At 42.4% G+C, this 16,354-nt stretch overlaps 1 protein-coding gene across 2 annotated transcripts in view; it reads right to left on the bottom strand.

Annotated features, from left to right (window-relative positions):
• Positions 1-3,239: 3,239 nt before the first annotated feature.
• PIPOX (pipecolic acid and sarcosine oxidase) overlaps positions 3,240-16,354 on the bottom strand; it is a 200,529-nt gene continuing 187,414 nt past the window's right edge. For both annotated transcript variants that reach the window (XM_063955909.1, XM_063955908.1), the window contains 2 exons: positions 13,871-13,946; positions 3,240-13,772 (listed from right to left, as the gene is read on the bottom strand). In XM_063955909.1, the coding sequence (XP_063811979.1) occupies positions 13,642-13,772; positions 13,871-13,946 (207 nt within the window). In that variant the 3' untranslated portion in view covers positions 3,240-13,641. The remainder of the gene's footprint in view (positions 13,773-13,870; positions 13,947-16,354) is intronic.

Here is a 16,354-nt window from a genome sequence, read left to right as displayed (position 1 = left end):
GCTCCTGGTGGCAACAGCACCATCTTCCAGGTCCTGGTGGTCATCCAAGTACTTCTGGGTCAGACCTCTGATCCTATGGCATTATGCAGGGCCGGTTCTAGACCTTGTGGCACCCAGGGCGAAAGTTTCCTTTGCCCCCCCCCCCCCCCCCGACAGGTAAAACAGACTTAGTTTGCGCCGTAGGGGCGTGGCAAAAAATTGGGGCATGGCTCCATAGAGAAGGGGCGTGGCCACAGTTATGCCCCCTGTAGATTTGACCCCAGTAGAGTTGTGTCCCTGTAGTTATGCCCCCTGTAGAGACTTGCCCCCTGTAGCTGTACCCCCAGTAGAGTTGTGCCCCCTGTATCTGTACCCCCAGTAGAGTTTTGCCCCCTGTATCTGTACCCCCAGTAGAGTTGTGCCCCCTGTAGTTTTGCCCCCAGCACAGTGGTGTCCGGTATTCACATTACACAGCACAGTAGTGTCCATTATTCACATTACACAGCACAGTGGTTCTCCATATACATGTTACACCACCCAGTAGAGCCTCTTATACACTTTACGCCATATATATACATCCCTCGGTGTATACACGTCCCCCTATTAAATATATATACACCTATGGTACCAAACAAACTCTGTAACTCACCCAGCCACCACAGCAGAACAGGACTGACAGAAGAGGATACTTAGTCATTGTGACATCACCCAGCCGGGCCGCCTCCGCGGTTCACTGCGCGGTGTCAGCATACAGCGCAAATACACAATACAGCGCAGGGGGGGGGGCGGCAGGTGAAGCACTGAAACCTTTCTCTGCTCCAGAATATGTTGGTGCTTCACATGGGGAGGGAGTCATGGTCAGGGGGGCATAGCTTCCGACTGCTGTATCTAGAACAGCACAACCCCTCACCATGGGACCTGGCTGCTCGTAAACTGGTGGTGATGGAACGCTGGGGACCTCCTTCCCACAGTTGCCACCAGTAGGCCCAGGAGAGCAGGTAGTAGACAGGAGGGAGAGCCGCAGCTAGGCAACCTCCAGTGTGGCTGTGGGAGGTGGGGTAACACTGCGGCAGTGCCCTCATCATTTTGCGTTCGATGCAGCCATGTACCCTGCATATGTGTCGGGTTGGCCCCGCGCTACCTCCATCACTACTGCTGTAAAAAAAAATGGCAGAAACAACAGGGGGAACACAGGCCCGCGTGCCCTCTCCCATCCCTGGATCCGCTAGTGCACACATACATAGATTACATAGGGGAACACTGACACACACACACATACAGATACACACACACACACACACACACACACACACACACACACACACACACACAGGGACCAGGAGCACACTGACACACAAACAAATTGTATATAGGCACACTGACACACACTATACAGGTCCCAGGGGCACACTTACAAACACTGTTTATAGGCACACTGACACACACACATACACTGACACACACACATGTTGTATAGCTGGCAGCCATGCAGAGGCACATACCTCTGTCACAGTGCAGCTCCCCCTCCTCACCTGATACTGCACGCCACTGATTGTCTCCTTCCCCCTTTTACCTGGCATCGCGGGAGGGCTGGGAGGATGCACAGTTGCGCTTTATGATGTTCTCTCACTGTCTGAGCAGCGTCTGGCGCTCTATGCGGCCACGTACCGCGTGTATGCGTCAGTCTAGCCCTGACCGCAAGGCAGCATGTGGGACCCGGGAGGGAAGGTGGCAGTGCGGTGGCAGCGACCCTTCAGAATGTGGCGCCGCAGGCAAGAATCCTGCTTGCCCGCGGTAAGATCCGCTCCTGGCATTATGATAAGCATTTCTATCCCTAAAACCTCCCCCAGTACCTAACCCTAGCCCCCCCACGCAGCCTAATTCTAACCCTCCGACCTGCAGAATAACCCTAATGTTGAGATAATGAAAATGTTAACATTTCGCTTTTTGAGATTAAGAATGGGACACGCTGCTTTTTGACATTGTAATTTGTTACAATGTCAACCTCATAACTGTCTACATTGTGGTTTCGACATCACAACTGTCTACATTGTTACTGCCGAAATTTTGACTGCATCCCCTTGGGTGCTAGTTTCCATGGTGCAGAGAAGCTCTTTGCAGTTGGTATTGCGGTTGTTCCATGGGAGACAATACGCTTAGCTTACCTGGTATTCTCTCCTTAGATGTGGTGCTGAGTGGCCTTTGGCAATTAATAAAAACTGTATCAGTTATCTATATAAGGGGTCTTGTTTTGGTGTTTCCATGGCTCTTGTGGAGAATGCCTAAAGCAATTGACATATTTTGTAAAAAGCCCATTATCAGTTTATACTGTATATTGTATCATATTTATTGCTTTTATACTGATTTTGTCTTTAGCCAGAATCAGTATTTTTGTGATTGCAGCTCTTTATGTTATAGAGATAGTGTGCTCTTGTTGATAGGTTCTAATGCAGTGTATAGCTCTTTTCTTTTGTCTAATGTTGTTTATTCGGTCCTTTTATTACAGTTCTGTGAAATGTGTACTGTATATAGTTACTGATATGCAACAGTTTAGAACCTAGGAGTCCTCTTCCACATGTGAAACCATCGGCCTGCTCAAGCTGGGGGAAGGGGGGGGTGGAGGAAGATGGATCCTCCGCAAAAGAAGTCCCTATGCTTCTATAAGCAATGTGATCTATAGATGGCATTGCCTATTGGGCACAAGCTCCAAAAGGTTTTGTTTTCCAGAGCTTGATACCTAAGGTGATTGCGACAATACTGCAGTTTTTGGAGGTTTAACCGCATTTTAGTGATTAGTACGTCGTGCTCATAATCACAATTGCGGTTTGCTATTATTATTGGGAGATCTTGCCCATCAACGGTTAAATATAGTCAAGCACATTTTAATTGTTATAGTTTTAAAAGATACATTTTTAAAAATGTATTTCTTTGAATGTTTTGCAGCAGAGACCAGATGTACTGTCTGTCCATTTGCTTACTTACTGTCATGCAACACAGTGCGCCTGATGCATCATTCAGATGATGTTGGAGGTGCTATAGCTGCTGCTTACATGGAAGCGCAGTGTGAAAGAGACAGCCTTGAATTTAGTTGGATTCGTACCACAGAGTTATGTCTACAATATGGGTAGACAGAATAGGTAAGTATGGCAGCAGGGTCAGGTAGTTGTTTTTTTCCAACTGGACTTGAAGACCACCTCCTTGCCGTCCCTTGATCCGTAATCACTCCAGGAATCAAAGGAATATAAAACGGAAAGCCACCATAGTGTAAAACCACACAGATATTTATTTAAAATACAGCAATCGGTCAGACTCCTACCGAATGGATAGGTCTGCCACATACAGACATAAGCACATGAAACAAAATGATAGAATTCACAGTAGCAATGCAGGTAAATGGACTCCTACGAGATGGTATAGTCTACAACAGGTAGACAATAGCGCATGAACCCAGAGAAACCTCAGGCGTCCCTGGAACAGTCTTCCTGGTCCTGGAAGTCCAAATAGATGCAGTCTTTATCCCCACCCATATCCCCAGCTATAGCTGCTGCATACATGGAAGCGCAGTGTGAAAGAGATAACCTTCAGTTTTTTGTTTGATAGACTCAGCGGCGCCCCTAGGCAGCTGCCTAATGGTAGTGCAAGGCCTGTCTCTCTCTCTCTCTTTAATCTTGTTTTAAAGATCAGCCCCTGTTATTTGGTTTTACTGTATGTTTTGTTCATATGTTTGTAAATCCAGTCATCAGGACACAGAGACATGTGAGTTCACTGCTGTGCTGCTTTATTCCATCACCAACTACAGGCACACTGCACACTGGACCACCCACTTCCCAGCATCCCCCTGGTCCTAGGGACCATCACTGAAGATTCAGGATTACACATGTTAGTAAGGGAGTGTCTACAAATATTAAGCATTCTAATACACTAACATCACATCCTCTTTTCTTTAAAGATAAGCCCTGTACGTTTCAATGCAACAATTAACAACATCATATTAAGAACATCATCTAACACGTTTCAATGAGTCTCTCAGGTCTGCGTATTTCCCTTTTGGGTCTTTCATACACAGTCTGTGTTTCATCGACCATGTTGGACCTTTCTAGAATCGTGGTTTGTTCACCATTATGAGGATTATCATACATGTCAGATGAAGTGTATTCATCAGTCATGTTGTCTTCATTATGGTTAAGTTGAGATCTTAAATCCACCCGATTTCTTCTTACTTCCGTTCCATGCTCTGTACGTATAGTATAAGATCTTGGTGCTACTTGTGCTTGCACAATACCTTTCTGCACCCAAATACCTTTCTCGTGATCTCTGAGACGGACTTGGTCACCCGATTTTAGATCAGATAAGCGTTTTGTTCGTCTGTCATGGAACAGTTTCTGTTTCGCCTGTTGATGTTCCTTACTCAGTCTGACCAACGCTGAGTTATGTGTATTAAGCAGTTCATCATGTATCGGGAGATTTGCGCTAATCCTCCTTCCCATCAGCATTTGTGCAGGAGAAAGTGCATTCTGTAAAGGTGTACTGCGGTAGATTAAAAGACTTTTGTAGAAATCTTCTTTACCTTCTTGAGCTTTTTTCATGAGACGCTTTACAGTTTTTACTTTCCACCAACCCATTTGAGCGTGGATAGTGGGGACTTGACGTAGTATGAACAAATTCCCACTCATCAGCAAATTGTCTAAATTCAGCACTGGAAAACTGAGGACCATTGTCAGTGAACACTTCCATAGGAACACCATGCCTTGCAAAGATTGACTTCATGCAATTGATTACGGCTTTACTAGTAGTTGTATGTAGTGTCTTCACCTCAGGGTAGTTAGAGTAATAATCAGTCACGACAATATATGTTTTCCCATTACAATCAAACAAATCTGCGCCAACTTTCTGATACGGTCTCTCTGGCACTGCGTGAGGACTCAGTGGCTCAACTTGTTGTTTCGGTCTATACGTAAGACATAATTCACATGTAGCTGTAGTCTGTGCTATGTATTGGTTCATTCCTGGCCAATACATAACTTCACGCGCTCTACGCTTACATTTTTCTTCTCCTAAGTGGCCTTCATGTATCTTGCATAGCATAGTTTTTCTTAGTCGTGCAGGTATTACAAACCTATTGCCTTTGTAAATAATACCATCGACAACTGTAAGGTCACTGCGGTACATCCGATAACCATGAATAGACAGCGGGCACGCATGTTTTTCTGCTGGCCAACCTTTCAGAATGATATCTTTCAACACTTTCATTGTGTCATTTGTCTCAGTTTCTTTCCTAATCTGTTCTTGTCTTGCAAGAGACACTGGTAGAGAAGCTACGATCAAATTAACATAGACTTCTATCTCTTCATCCATCAGACTTTTGGAACCTTCACTTTTGTCCACAGCACGAGAAAGTGTATCAGCAATGTACATGTATTTGCCGGCACAGTACAGCAAGTGTACATCATATTTCTGTAGTCTGATAAGCATTCGTTGAATTCTCATGGGACAGTCATGTAATGATTTAGTAATGATAGCTACCAATGGCTTGTGGTCAGTTTCCACTGTAAATGTTTGACCATACACAAACTGATGAAATCGCTCACATGCATATGTGATCGCTAGAAGTTCTTTTTCTATCTGAGCATACCTTGTTTCAGCACTTGTCAGTGCTCTTGATGCATAGATTACTGGTTGCCATGTATCCTCATGTTCTTGTAACAGCACTGAGCCTAGGCCAAATTGCGAAGCATCTGCTGAAATTCTTATTCTTTTCGCAGGGTCATAGAATTTTAGCACTGGTTGCTCTGTAATGATCTGTTTCAAGTTTTGCCAACATTCTTCTTGTTCATGTGACCACATCCACTCGTTATCTTTGTCCAACAACCATCTAAGAGATGCTGTTCGTTCAGAGAGTTGAGAAATAAACTTTCCTAAGTAAGTAATCATTCCTAGGAATCTTCTGATGTCGTCTTTGTTGTTAGGACGTTCCATGTTCACTATGGCTGATATTTTCCTTGGGTCTGGTTTTACACCTTGATCCGAGACCACGTCGCCCATAAAGGTAAGTGTATTCACGCCAAATTCACATTTGTCCTTGTTTAGCTTTAGATTCACTTTCTTAACAAGTTCCATTACTTGTCTCAATCTAGAATCATGTTCTTCCTTTGTAGATCCCCAGACAATAATGTCATCCATCATTGTTCCAACACCTGGAATATGTTCAAAAATCATGTGTATCTATTTGTGATATACTTCTGGAGCAGACAATATTCCATATGGTAGTCGAAGAAATCTGTATCGACCTTCTGGTGTATTAAATATACAAAGCTTTGAGCTGGCCTCATCTAGATTCATTTGCCAGAATCCTGATGATACATCCAATTTACTGAACCATTTTGCTCCCGCAAATTGCGACATGATTTAATCTCTGGTTGGTAGTTTGAAATGTTCTCATTTAATAGCTTTGTTTAAATCTCTGGGGTCTAGACATATTCTGAGTTGTCCATTTTTCTTTTCAACAATTACTAAGGAGCTTACCCATTCAGTAGGCTCATCAACTTTCTGTATCACACCCAAGGCTTCCATGCGATGTAACTCTTGTTTCAGTTTTTCTCTCAGCGCAAACGGCACTTTTCTACAGGGGTGTATCACTAAAGAAACTTTCGTGTCTATATTTATTTTATGCTCTCCAGGCAAACAACCTAGACCTTCAAACAAGTCTCTGTATTCTGTAAACATCGATTTGCAGTCATCTTCTACTTGTGATGTCACCATAAAAACTTTCTTTAGCAAGCTTAGTTTCTCACAGGAACTTAATCCTAGAATCGGTTGCACATTTTTATCCACAATCAGTAGAGATGTTTTAAACTGTTGTCCCTTATATTTCAGTGTCACTAAGCATGTACCTTTCGCAGGAATTTCCTCCCCAGTGTACCCTGTAACTTTCACTTTGGCTGGATGAATTTTAGGTTTTACTCTAAAAGTCTTATAGTCTTGAAACGATATTAAATTCACCTGCGCGCCAGTATCAAGCTTAAAGGGAATGACAATCTTGTTCACAGTTAAAGGGACAATCCATTCTTTCTTATCTGCACTGCAAAGTCCAATGCAATCCACAAAGAATTCCTCTGTTTGTTTAACAGCATGCACATTGGTTGTTTCACTTTTAATTTTACAGCATTTGGCAAAGTGATTAAGTCTACCACATTTCATGCAGGTTTTACCATAAGCCGGGCACATTTTAGGATTGTGAGCATTTCCACATCTACTACACATTTCCTTATTAGACTGTGGCTTAGACTGCTTCATTCTTGAGAATGAAGGTTTGCTTAGCTCTGTGTTCTGCACTACATGGACAGCAGCATCAACTTCCTTGTGTAACTTTTTGGCTTGAAATCTAGTTATTTCTGCAGATCTACACATAGTCACTGCCCTGTCTAGTGTTAGGTCTTGCTCTCTCAGCAGTCTCTCTCTGAGTCCATTATCAGGTATTCCACAGACAATACGATCTCTAATCAGTGAATACTTTAAATCACCAAACTCGCAGGTTTTACTGAGTGATTGCAGCTCTGTAACATACTGATCAAATCCATCTACAGACTTCTGATCACATGTGAAAAACTTATATCTTTCATATGTCACATTTTTCCTTGGCACAAAGTAATCTTCAAACTTTTGCATTATAGAAGATAGCACCATATTCTGCCCCTCAGCAAACTGAAAACTATTATAAATGTCCAGCACATCCTCTATCACATGGAGGAAAATGGATGCCTTTGTTTTGTCAGCCTCTGTATCAGCTCCACATGCAGCAAAATATATATTAAACCTTTGCTTAAATCTTTTCCAGTTTTCAGACAAGTTACCAGACATCAGCATGCCGGTTGGAGGAGCTAGTTTATCCATGGTTACTCACTGTTTGAAGAGAGGAGCACACGGCAGGCTTTGCAGACAGAGTATCACAGCCTTACAGACTGCTGCAGGATTCTGTCACACTCTGAGAGCACTAGCAGTCCAAGTTAAACTTCTTCTGACACCATGTTTTGTTCATATGTTTGTAAATCCAGTCATCAGGACACAGAGACATGTGAGTTCACTGCTGTGCTGCTTTATTCCATCACCAACTACAGGCACACTGCACACTGGACCACCCACTGCCCAGCATCCCCCTGGTCCTAGGGACCATCACTGAAGATTCATGCTTACACATGTTAGTAAGGGAGTGTCTACAAATATTAAGCATTCTAATACACTAACATCACACTGTACCTGATAAATTTGCTAACGTCTCCCTCTCCCCCCCCCCCCCCGACTACCTGACTTAAACATCTTTCCTACTAATAATGCTCATGCCAGCAATATCCCACTTACTGTATATATGATGAAATCATGCAATGTAATATATTTTTAGATTATTTCGTGACAGGATTAAGGTTTTGTGTACAATATCCTTGAGCCATCACTTGCGAGCTTTATTTTTTAGTACGTGTGTAATTTTACATGATATGCCGTTTTTTCTGTTTCCAGATATTAGTCGCAGCGAATAACCTTGACAGGATGCTATGGGGCCATACAAGAGAGTTTCCATTAGGAATTTGCTTCTTTTCATTCTGCTACAATGCGTGAAATCAGGACATTTTCAGTGTGACTAGGCCGTGAAATCTACCAGTGAGAGTCATGGTGTAGAGTGGGGCTATTAATGTGATCAATTCCCGATGCAGGATACCTCCAGGAAGACACTAATAAGGAATTCAGGTTGGAATCCAATGAAGGATGGAAGGGAGGAGAGAAGAGGAAACATAAAAGAGAGAAAGTGCTAATGAAGAAATGGAAATATGCCTGTATCAGGACTATAACCTCTCCTCGTAAACATGCATTTTGCTTTCATCGTTCTTACACAGCTGCTATGTATAATTAAAGTGTAGCAAAGGGAATTCTTTACATGTAGTTTAAACACTATCTATTTTGCTAAGCTGAGAGATATAGGTTTATCCTCATAGCTTTCTCTGTGTCTTATAAATAAAATGTATGACTATGGGCTAGAAGATGTGGATTTAATACCAGCATTTGCTCTCAGTGGTACAAACAGTACACATCTGGGGAACACTACAGAAAAAAAGCGCTCACTTACCGAAATCATCTAAGCAGCTTTATGCTAATGGTGGAATCAATTGCTGGATTTATTCATTATCTGGGATTATAAATGACCAGAGCTTGGAACTGTAATTCTTAACTTCAGTCCTAATTACCCCTTAAACTGGTCAAGTGTACAGGATACTCTTAATAAATCATAAGTAAATATAGAAAATGACATGGTGTTGTCATTGCAGATATTAATTTAGTTTTTGCTGTGTTGCATTTATCCAATTACATGGGCCACGTCGACACTGGGGAATGGATTCACATAGAAACTATTGCTGATTATAATAGGAAATTCAGCACTGTGGACAGGGACTAAGGGGGTCATTCCGAGATGATTGCTCGCTATCTAATTTTAGCAGCAGTGCAAATGATATGCCGCCGCCCACTGGGGAGTGTATTTTTGCTTAGCAGAAGTGCGAACGCATGTGCAGCCGAGCTCTACAAAAACAGTTTGTGCAGTTTCAGAGTAGCTCTGAACCTACTCAGCGCTTGCGATCACTTCAGCCTATTCGTGTCCGGATTTGACTTGATACACCCGCCCAGAAAACGCCCAGCCACACTTGCGTTTTTGCAAACACTCCCTGAAAATGGTCAGTTGACACCCAGTTATGCCCCCTTCCTGTTAATCTTCTTGCGGTCGCCAGTGCGAAGGAAAACTTTGCTAGTACCTGAGCACAACCACAAAGAGCTTTGTACCCATACGTTGCGCGTGTGCATTGCGGGGCATATGCAGAAATGCAGTTTTTTCACCTGATCGCTGCGCTGCGAAAATGGGCAGCGAGAGATCAACTTGGATTGACCCCCTAAGTAGTATATTTGCTGGAGTGCAGTTTACTCGGGGTTATTCAGAGATGGACACAGATCTTGCTTTCCGCAGCCAGATCTGCATCCATCTACGCACACGCTGGGGGGGCGCCCAGCATGTGTGTGACGCCATCCCACGATGTGTCCACAAGCATCGATTTACGGTCGATCTCTGACTGCACTGGCAGGCAGTCCTGCAACATTTTTTTTATCGGAGCAGCTGCATGTGATGTCACACAGCCATCCGGAAAATGGTCCAGACATACTTGCACTGTCCAGGCCATGCCTAGTAAATGCCGCGGTGCTGCCCCCCTCCCCGACGCCCACGGCTGTCAATCACTATGCGATCATATCCTTCTGTGATGCAATCGCATAGTAATTGTCGTGCACGCGCACTATTGCCAGTGTCCATCTCTGAATCTCCCCCTCAATCCGCTGCTATGCAGTTTGTACAATGTGCAGTTTGTTAAAGTGCAAACCGTACACTAAAGTGCATGAATTGAGACTGCCCAATATGAATCCAAAATTCAGGCTTTTTTTTAAAGCAAACAAATCTGGCAATATGCTAAACCCTGGTTTGCCAAATCGCCGATTTTGTTAGTAACATAAAAACCCTGCACAATTCTGACAGGCAATCTAGCTCAAACTGTATGTGGATTGAGCCATATCCTCTGTTAGAACGTAAAGTTAAAAAAAATCAATTGTGTATTACTTTGATGCTTAGAAAGTGTTGTTGATAGATCTTGGTGCATTTAAATAGGAAGTATTTATGTTCTATTTTATTTATCATGGAAAAGGTCACAGACAAAGAAATGCAATTCTATATAAGTTTTAGAACATATTTTTCATGATTAAGTTTTACAATTTTACCAGAGAGGACATATTTGATTAATCATATAATTGTAAAACATTGAAATTCATTATATCTAAAATATAAAATCATATAACTACAGAGACAGGAGTAGGATAAATGATACCAACTTCTTGTCATTGGATTGCATTTACCAATACAACTTGCTTTATCTAACATTAGGTGATCTCCAACTGCTACAGAACTACAAGTAGCAGTAAGGCTGACAAGATATCTAATATTTGTTTTCCAATGATAAATACAATTTCAAATATTATTAATCCCCTTAATATGTGCATCCCTTTAATCAAATAAGCCACCCAACTACAGAATATACCTGTTACTAGAAGCTGAATGTTGTGTTGCACTGAATTGTGTGCTTTATGCTGAAATAGCTTCCTACTAAAGAGTTCTATAGTAGAACTTCCACACAGTTCTACTGAACACCTATGGACAGTGGGTACTCATCATGTCCTGGACTGGGGTGAATTGGGGTGCAACCTCTTATTTGTTAGAAATGTGTGTGTAAAGGCTTTAAAAAGTGGCAGAGTTTCAGTACACACCAGCGGATGCCTTAAAACTATGAAAAGGCCCAGGTACTTAACCAATGGAGTTGTTTATTAATGTTATACAGTGTACAGCTGTACTCACTGTTATATACACTCTGGTTATGGAGCGGAGCAGGAATCTGTTCCGACCTATTCAATGGTGCTGCTTTTTCTATCCGACAAATTGGCAATTCCAACTTGTCGGAAAACATGTGGATCGGTGGATTAGCCGCGGATCCACATGTTTTGTCGGATTCCGCGGCAAAATCTGACAGGTGTTGGCCCCGGTTCCTACAATGTCAATCCGACTTTAAAAAAGGCTGGTTGACATTGTTGGGAATGGCCAAATCCTGGCGGATTTAGCCGCTCATTGAATACTGCATTGACGGAAAGGATCATACAAGCATTGAATACCCCCCATTGACTACATATACTTGCGATTTTGACTATATACAATTTTGACTATACTTGACCCCATGGGAGCGTGCATCGGTATCGCAAGCCGCGTACACACGGTGCGATATATGCTAACTTTTCTTACGATTTTGACTATATAGTCAAAATCATAAGCAAACATTGCACCGTGTGTATGTAGATAGAAACATAGAAACATAGAATTTGACGGCAGACAAGAACCACTTGGCCCATCTAGTTTGCCCCTTTTTTTTTATCCTAGTGGTGCTGGAACAGTGGTTTGGAAGGCAATATCTTGTAGGTAATCATGCCCTAACACAGTGACAAGATACTGCTTATGTGCAGCATTAGGTTGGTGCCCATCTTGGCACATGGAATAAAGCCTCACTCATGGAACAATACGGCATCTGCACAGGAATGCTCTCTACTTTCAACACTATTTGCAATAGTTGGGTGGCATATATGATTAAGTAATTAAGGTGGTTCCAACAAAAGGAGACTAATGCTGATTTTAATGTAATAGCATTAGAACTTTTCATCTTTTCATATATTATAGTTTGATTATTATAATTATAATAAGGGATGTTAAGTGGATAGGGTCACTGGTCTGTACATATACAATAAAAAGGTCTACAGTCAATAGGTCAAACACTAATGGTAGACATGCATTAGGTCAAAAGGTTGACAGGGTCAAAAGGTCAACATGTAAAAGGTTTACAGTTCAAAAGGTCAACAGGGCCAAAAGGTCGACATTACAATGGTCGACACACCAAGTTTAAAAAAAAAAAACTTTTTCACACCTTACCATCCATGTGGACTACGATTGGGAATAGTGACCTCTGCCAAGTGCAGCAGCAGCGGAGCAAGCATGGCGAATGAAGCGAGCCATGCGAGGGGATGTGGTACACTAATGGGGCTTGTTTGTGGCAGAAAAGTGGCAAAACACCCCAAAAAATACGCCCAAAAATTGTGTCTACTTTTTTGTGTGTTAACCATTTCCATGTCGACCTTTTGACCCGGTCGACCTAATGCATGTCTACCATTAGTGGTTGAGCTATTGACTGTAGATCTAATAATCCACACCCAGGGAAAGATAGATAATTTGATACTGTAGATAGACAGACAGACTGAGATAAGCTAGGTGGTGTTGATGAGCCACTGAATCTGCAGTGATGGTGGGATTTCCAACAGGTTTAAAAAGGGGTGTGACCACACCTATCTGCTTCTCTGAAGACACAGGCCAGATGGGACTGTGGCAGCCAAGCCAGGGCCTGTGGACATACCTGCAAGAAGCAGGCAGGACTTGCAGACTTTTGAGGTATGTTTTCAGATTAGCTGCCCCTGGTTAGATAAGGCTGATGAAGAGAGGTAGTGCCCTGGAAGAGTGCTAGGCTGTTAATGATTATCTGTTACTGTATGCATAGCATATGTACCACCACTTTGTGAAATTGCTTCAGTTGTAATATTAGCAAATACTATTCACTTTAATTTTCCATAGCGCTATTTATATATTTATAGGTTCAATCATTGTATTTAAGCTACTATAAAAGTTTCTTAGCTCCAGTGCATGATGGCATATGGCGTGCTAAGTGAATGTGAGAAAACGATCATCCTATTACAGTGGCCATAATCAAACATACTGTACGCAGCCTATTTATAGTACTACCGATCGATCTACCCTGGACCATGATTAAAGATTCTAAAATTTCTTGAACTACATATTATTATTTTTTATAAATCAATTGATATACAGTACTGTACTGTAACCCAAACTTACTGTTGAAATGTAGGTGAACAGTACCTTTATGATAAAGACTCCATAACATAACATAACATAACATAACATAACATTGTGTCCTCTATAAATGATGATAATGATATCACAGCTGAATCCTCTTTTTTTCTTAATACTGTACTGTATCACAACGATGATTGCATTGGGGTTTTGAATCTAGTGATTTGGAAAGGCTTAAGATCATATGAATGCTGCTTCCCGAGTGCAAGCTCACTCAAAATCTTCCCTACTAGTGGAGAGAGCTTGAAACCGTGACCTGTTACAAAAGAGCAAATGTTAAAGAATGAAATAATTCTACTGTCGAGTGAGCAGTTCGTCCAGGTTAATATGAATGACTGCACTTCTCCAACTCACCTGAAAATCCAGAACCTATGATGATGTTTTTGTAAAGTGGGTGATGGTCCAAAATAAAATTATTATCTGGAGTATTCTGCAGAGGAAATAAAAAGTACATTTAAATCACAAATTATATATTTTGTATTACAGTGATGAAAATTCTGTAAATCTCATTCTCATAATTGTTTTAAATCATAACTTGATTTGAATTAGTATTACAAGTGATGGAGTGTTTTTAGCACTGGAAAAGCATAAGAAAAAAGGAAAAGAAATAAGCATTAAAGGGCATTGGGTTGCTATCCTGTGGTTGAGTTCATTCTACAGAAAGAGTGGCTACAGTTATGTTGGCATAAAGAGCAAGCATCAACAGGTACAAGACAGAGCTCACAGTCTCCCTCTCCTAGCGTACACTAAACCTGAGATCTTGTCTTTGATCTGGCATTACTGCTACCAAGGCATTTATCACTGGTGCACTGCATTAACAACCATTGGCTGCTCTATCAATGGTGGTCATTCCGAGTTGTTCGCTCACTAGCAGTTTGTAGCAGTCGTGCAAATGCTAAGCCGCCGCCCTCTGGGAGTGTGTTTTAGCTTAGCAGAAGTGCGACCGAAAGGATCGCAGAGCGGCTACATAATAAAATTGTGCAGTTTCAGAGCAGCTCCACACCTACTCAGGGCTTGCGATCACTTCAGACTATTCAGGTCCCGTTTTGACGTCACGAACACGCCCTGCGTTTGCCCAGCCACGCCTGCGTTTTTACTAGCACGCCTGCGTTTTTTCAAACACTCCCTGAAAACGGTCAGTACACACCCAGAAACGGCCTCTTCCTGTCAATCACTCTGTGGCCAGCAGTGCGACTGAAAAGCTCCGTTAGACCTTGTGTAAAACTGCATCGGCCGTTGTGAAAGTACGTTGCGCATGCGCATTGCGCTGCATACGCATGCGCAGAAGAGCCTTTTTTTGCCTGATCGCTGCGCAGTGACCGAAAACAGCTAGCGAACAACTCGGAATGACCACCAATGTCCCAAGGATGGATCAAGGAATCCTTATATCCCTTATATGCTGGATCCCATCAGCCGCAGTGGTGTGAAGCAGGAATGTCAAACTCAAAATCCCACCTGGGCCGAATAATCGAGGTCTAAGATTGTATGGGCCATAAGAAAAAGAGATATCCGTGTGTGCTGGGAGTGGTGTTATTTCCCCTGATATGTGGTTTTACAGACACCTCTCCTCTATGTGATAATTATAATAATACCAGTGTGTACTGAGAGCTGGTATTTATTCTCATTTGGCTGCAGTCGCCTATACTGTAAATAATAAAAATAACAAATATCAGTGTGTGCTGGGAGATGAAAATTAAATTAATACTGGATCCCTCTACCATCCCTGCACTTGTCACCTCAGAAAGAGGACACACATGGGGCATGTGCCTGGAGGGACAGAGGAGGCTGGAAGGGTCATAAATGTTCCATGTTAGAGAAAAACCACCATATAGGTAAGGCTTACCTATATGTTGGTTTCTCTCTAAAGTGGATCATTTGTGACCCTTCCAGATCCCCCTCTGTCACTCCAGTCCAGCCACATGCCCTGTGTCCACTCCAGCCGCAAGCTCTCTTTGCCTCCTGTTCTGTGTCTATTCAACCTCCAACCCCTGTGCCAGCCCCCTCCAATTTACTACCTTCTTAGAAACCCATCTGCTCCTCTTCCAGATGAATCCTCCTGCAATTTACGGGCAGCCGGGCACAAACACAGGGTGTGGACATTGTGATGTCATCAGTGCTAATGGTGCTGAGCAGGCAGGATGCGGCAGTGGGCAGAGGTTTGTGGAGTCATAACTGCGAAGGCAGCTGGCCATGCGGAGCATCTCCCCCTGCAGATTTTTCCCATCTCTACATAGAGTAGCTTCTGGGCATGAACAGAACAGTATATACTGCCCGATCGGAGCTGAGGTCCGTTTGCGGTAGCCAGATTGCATTTAGCTGGTATTACAATAGTAAATATGGGGCCGCAAAGTATGCGTTAGGGTCTGCATGCCTGTGGTCCACAAGTTTGACACGTCTGGTACAGTATAAAGCGTTTGTGGAACATTGCACTATGCACATTATTTAGTCTATTTGATCCTAGTTGCAACAATGATTTTTAGTATCATGTTGTGTTTTCTGTGTTGTTTTATAATACTGTATTAAACAATTTATTGTATTTTTGGATACTTGGAACTGCACTGTCTGTGTATTTATTAGCCTGTAGTGCAGATTTCTTTAAGCTCTGCATTTTTGCATTGTTTTATTGTGTACAGCAGTATGAAACACATTTAAAATCTTATTACAATTATTTTTACCTCCTCCTACTCCACTCAGAGTCATAATACTAAATAACCTTGTTTGTGTTTAATAACGCAGTTGACAACATTAGTTCCCTATTTCCTGCCTGGCGCAGGGAATAGAGAACTAAAGTTGTCAACTGTGTTATTAAACACAAACAAGGCCTGGCACTTTTGACAC

This window comes from Pseudophryne corroboree, chromosome 2 (genome assembly GCF_028390025.1).
Source record: "Pseudophryne corroboree isolate aPseCor3 chromosome 2, aPseCor3.hap2, whole genome shotgun sequence".
NCBI classification, from domain to species: domain Eukaryota; kingdom Metazoa; phylum Chordata; class Amphibia; order Anura; family Myobatrachidae; genus Pseudophryne; species Pseudophryne corroboree.
This window is presented reverse-complemented; position numbering and strand designations above follow the sequence as displayed.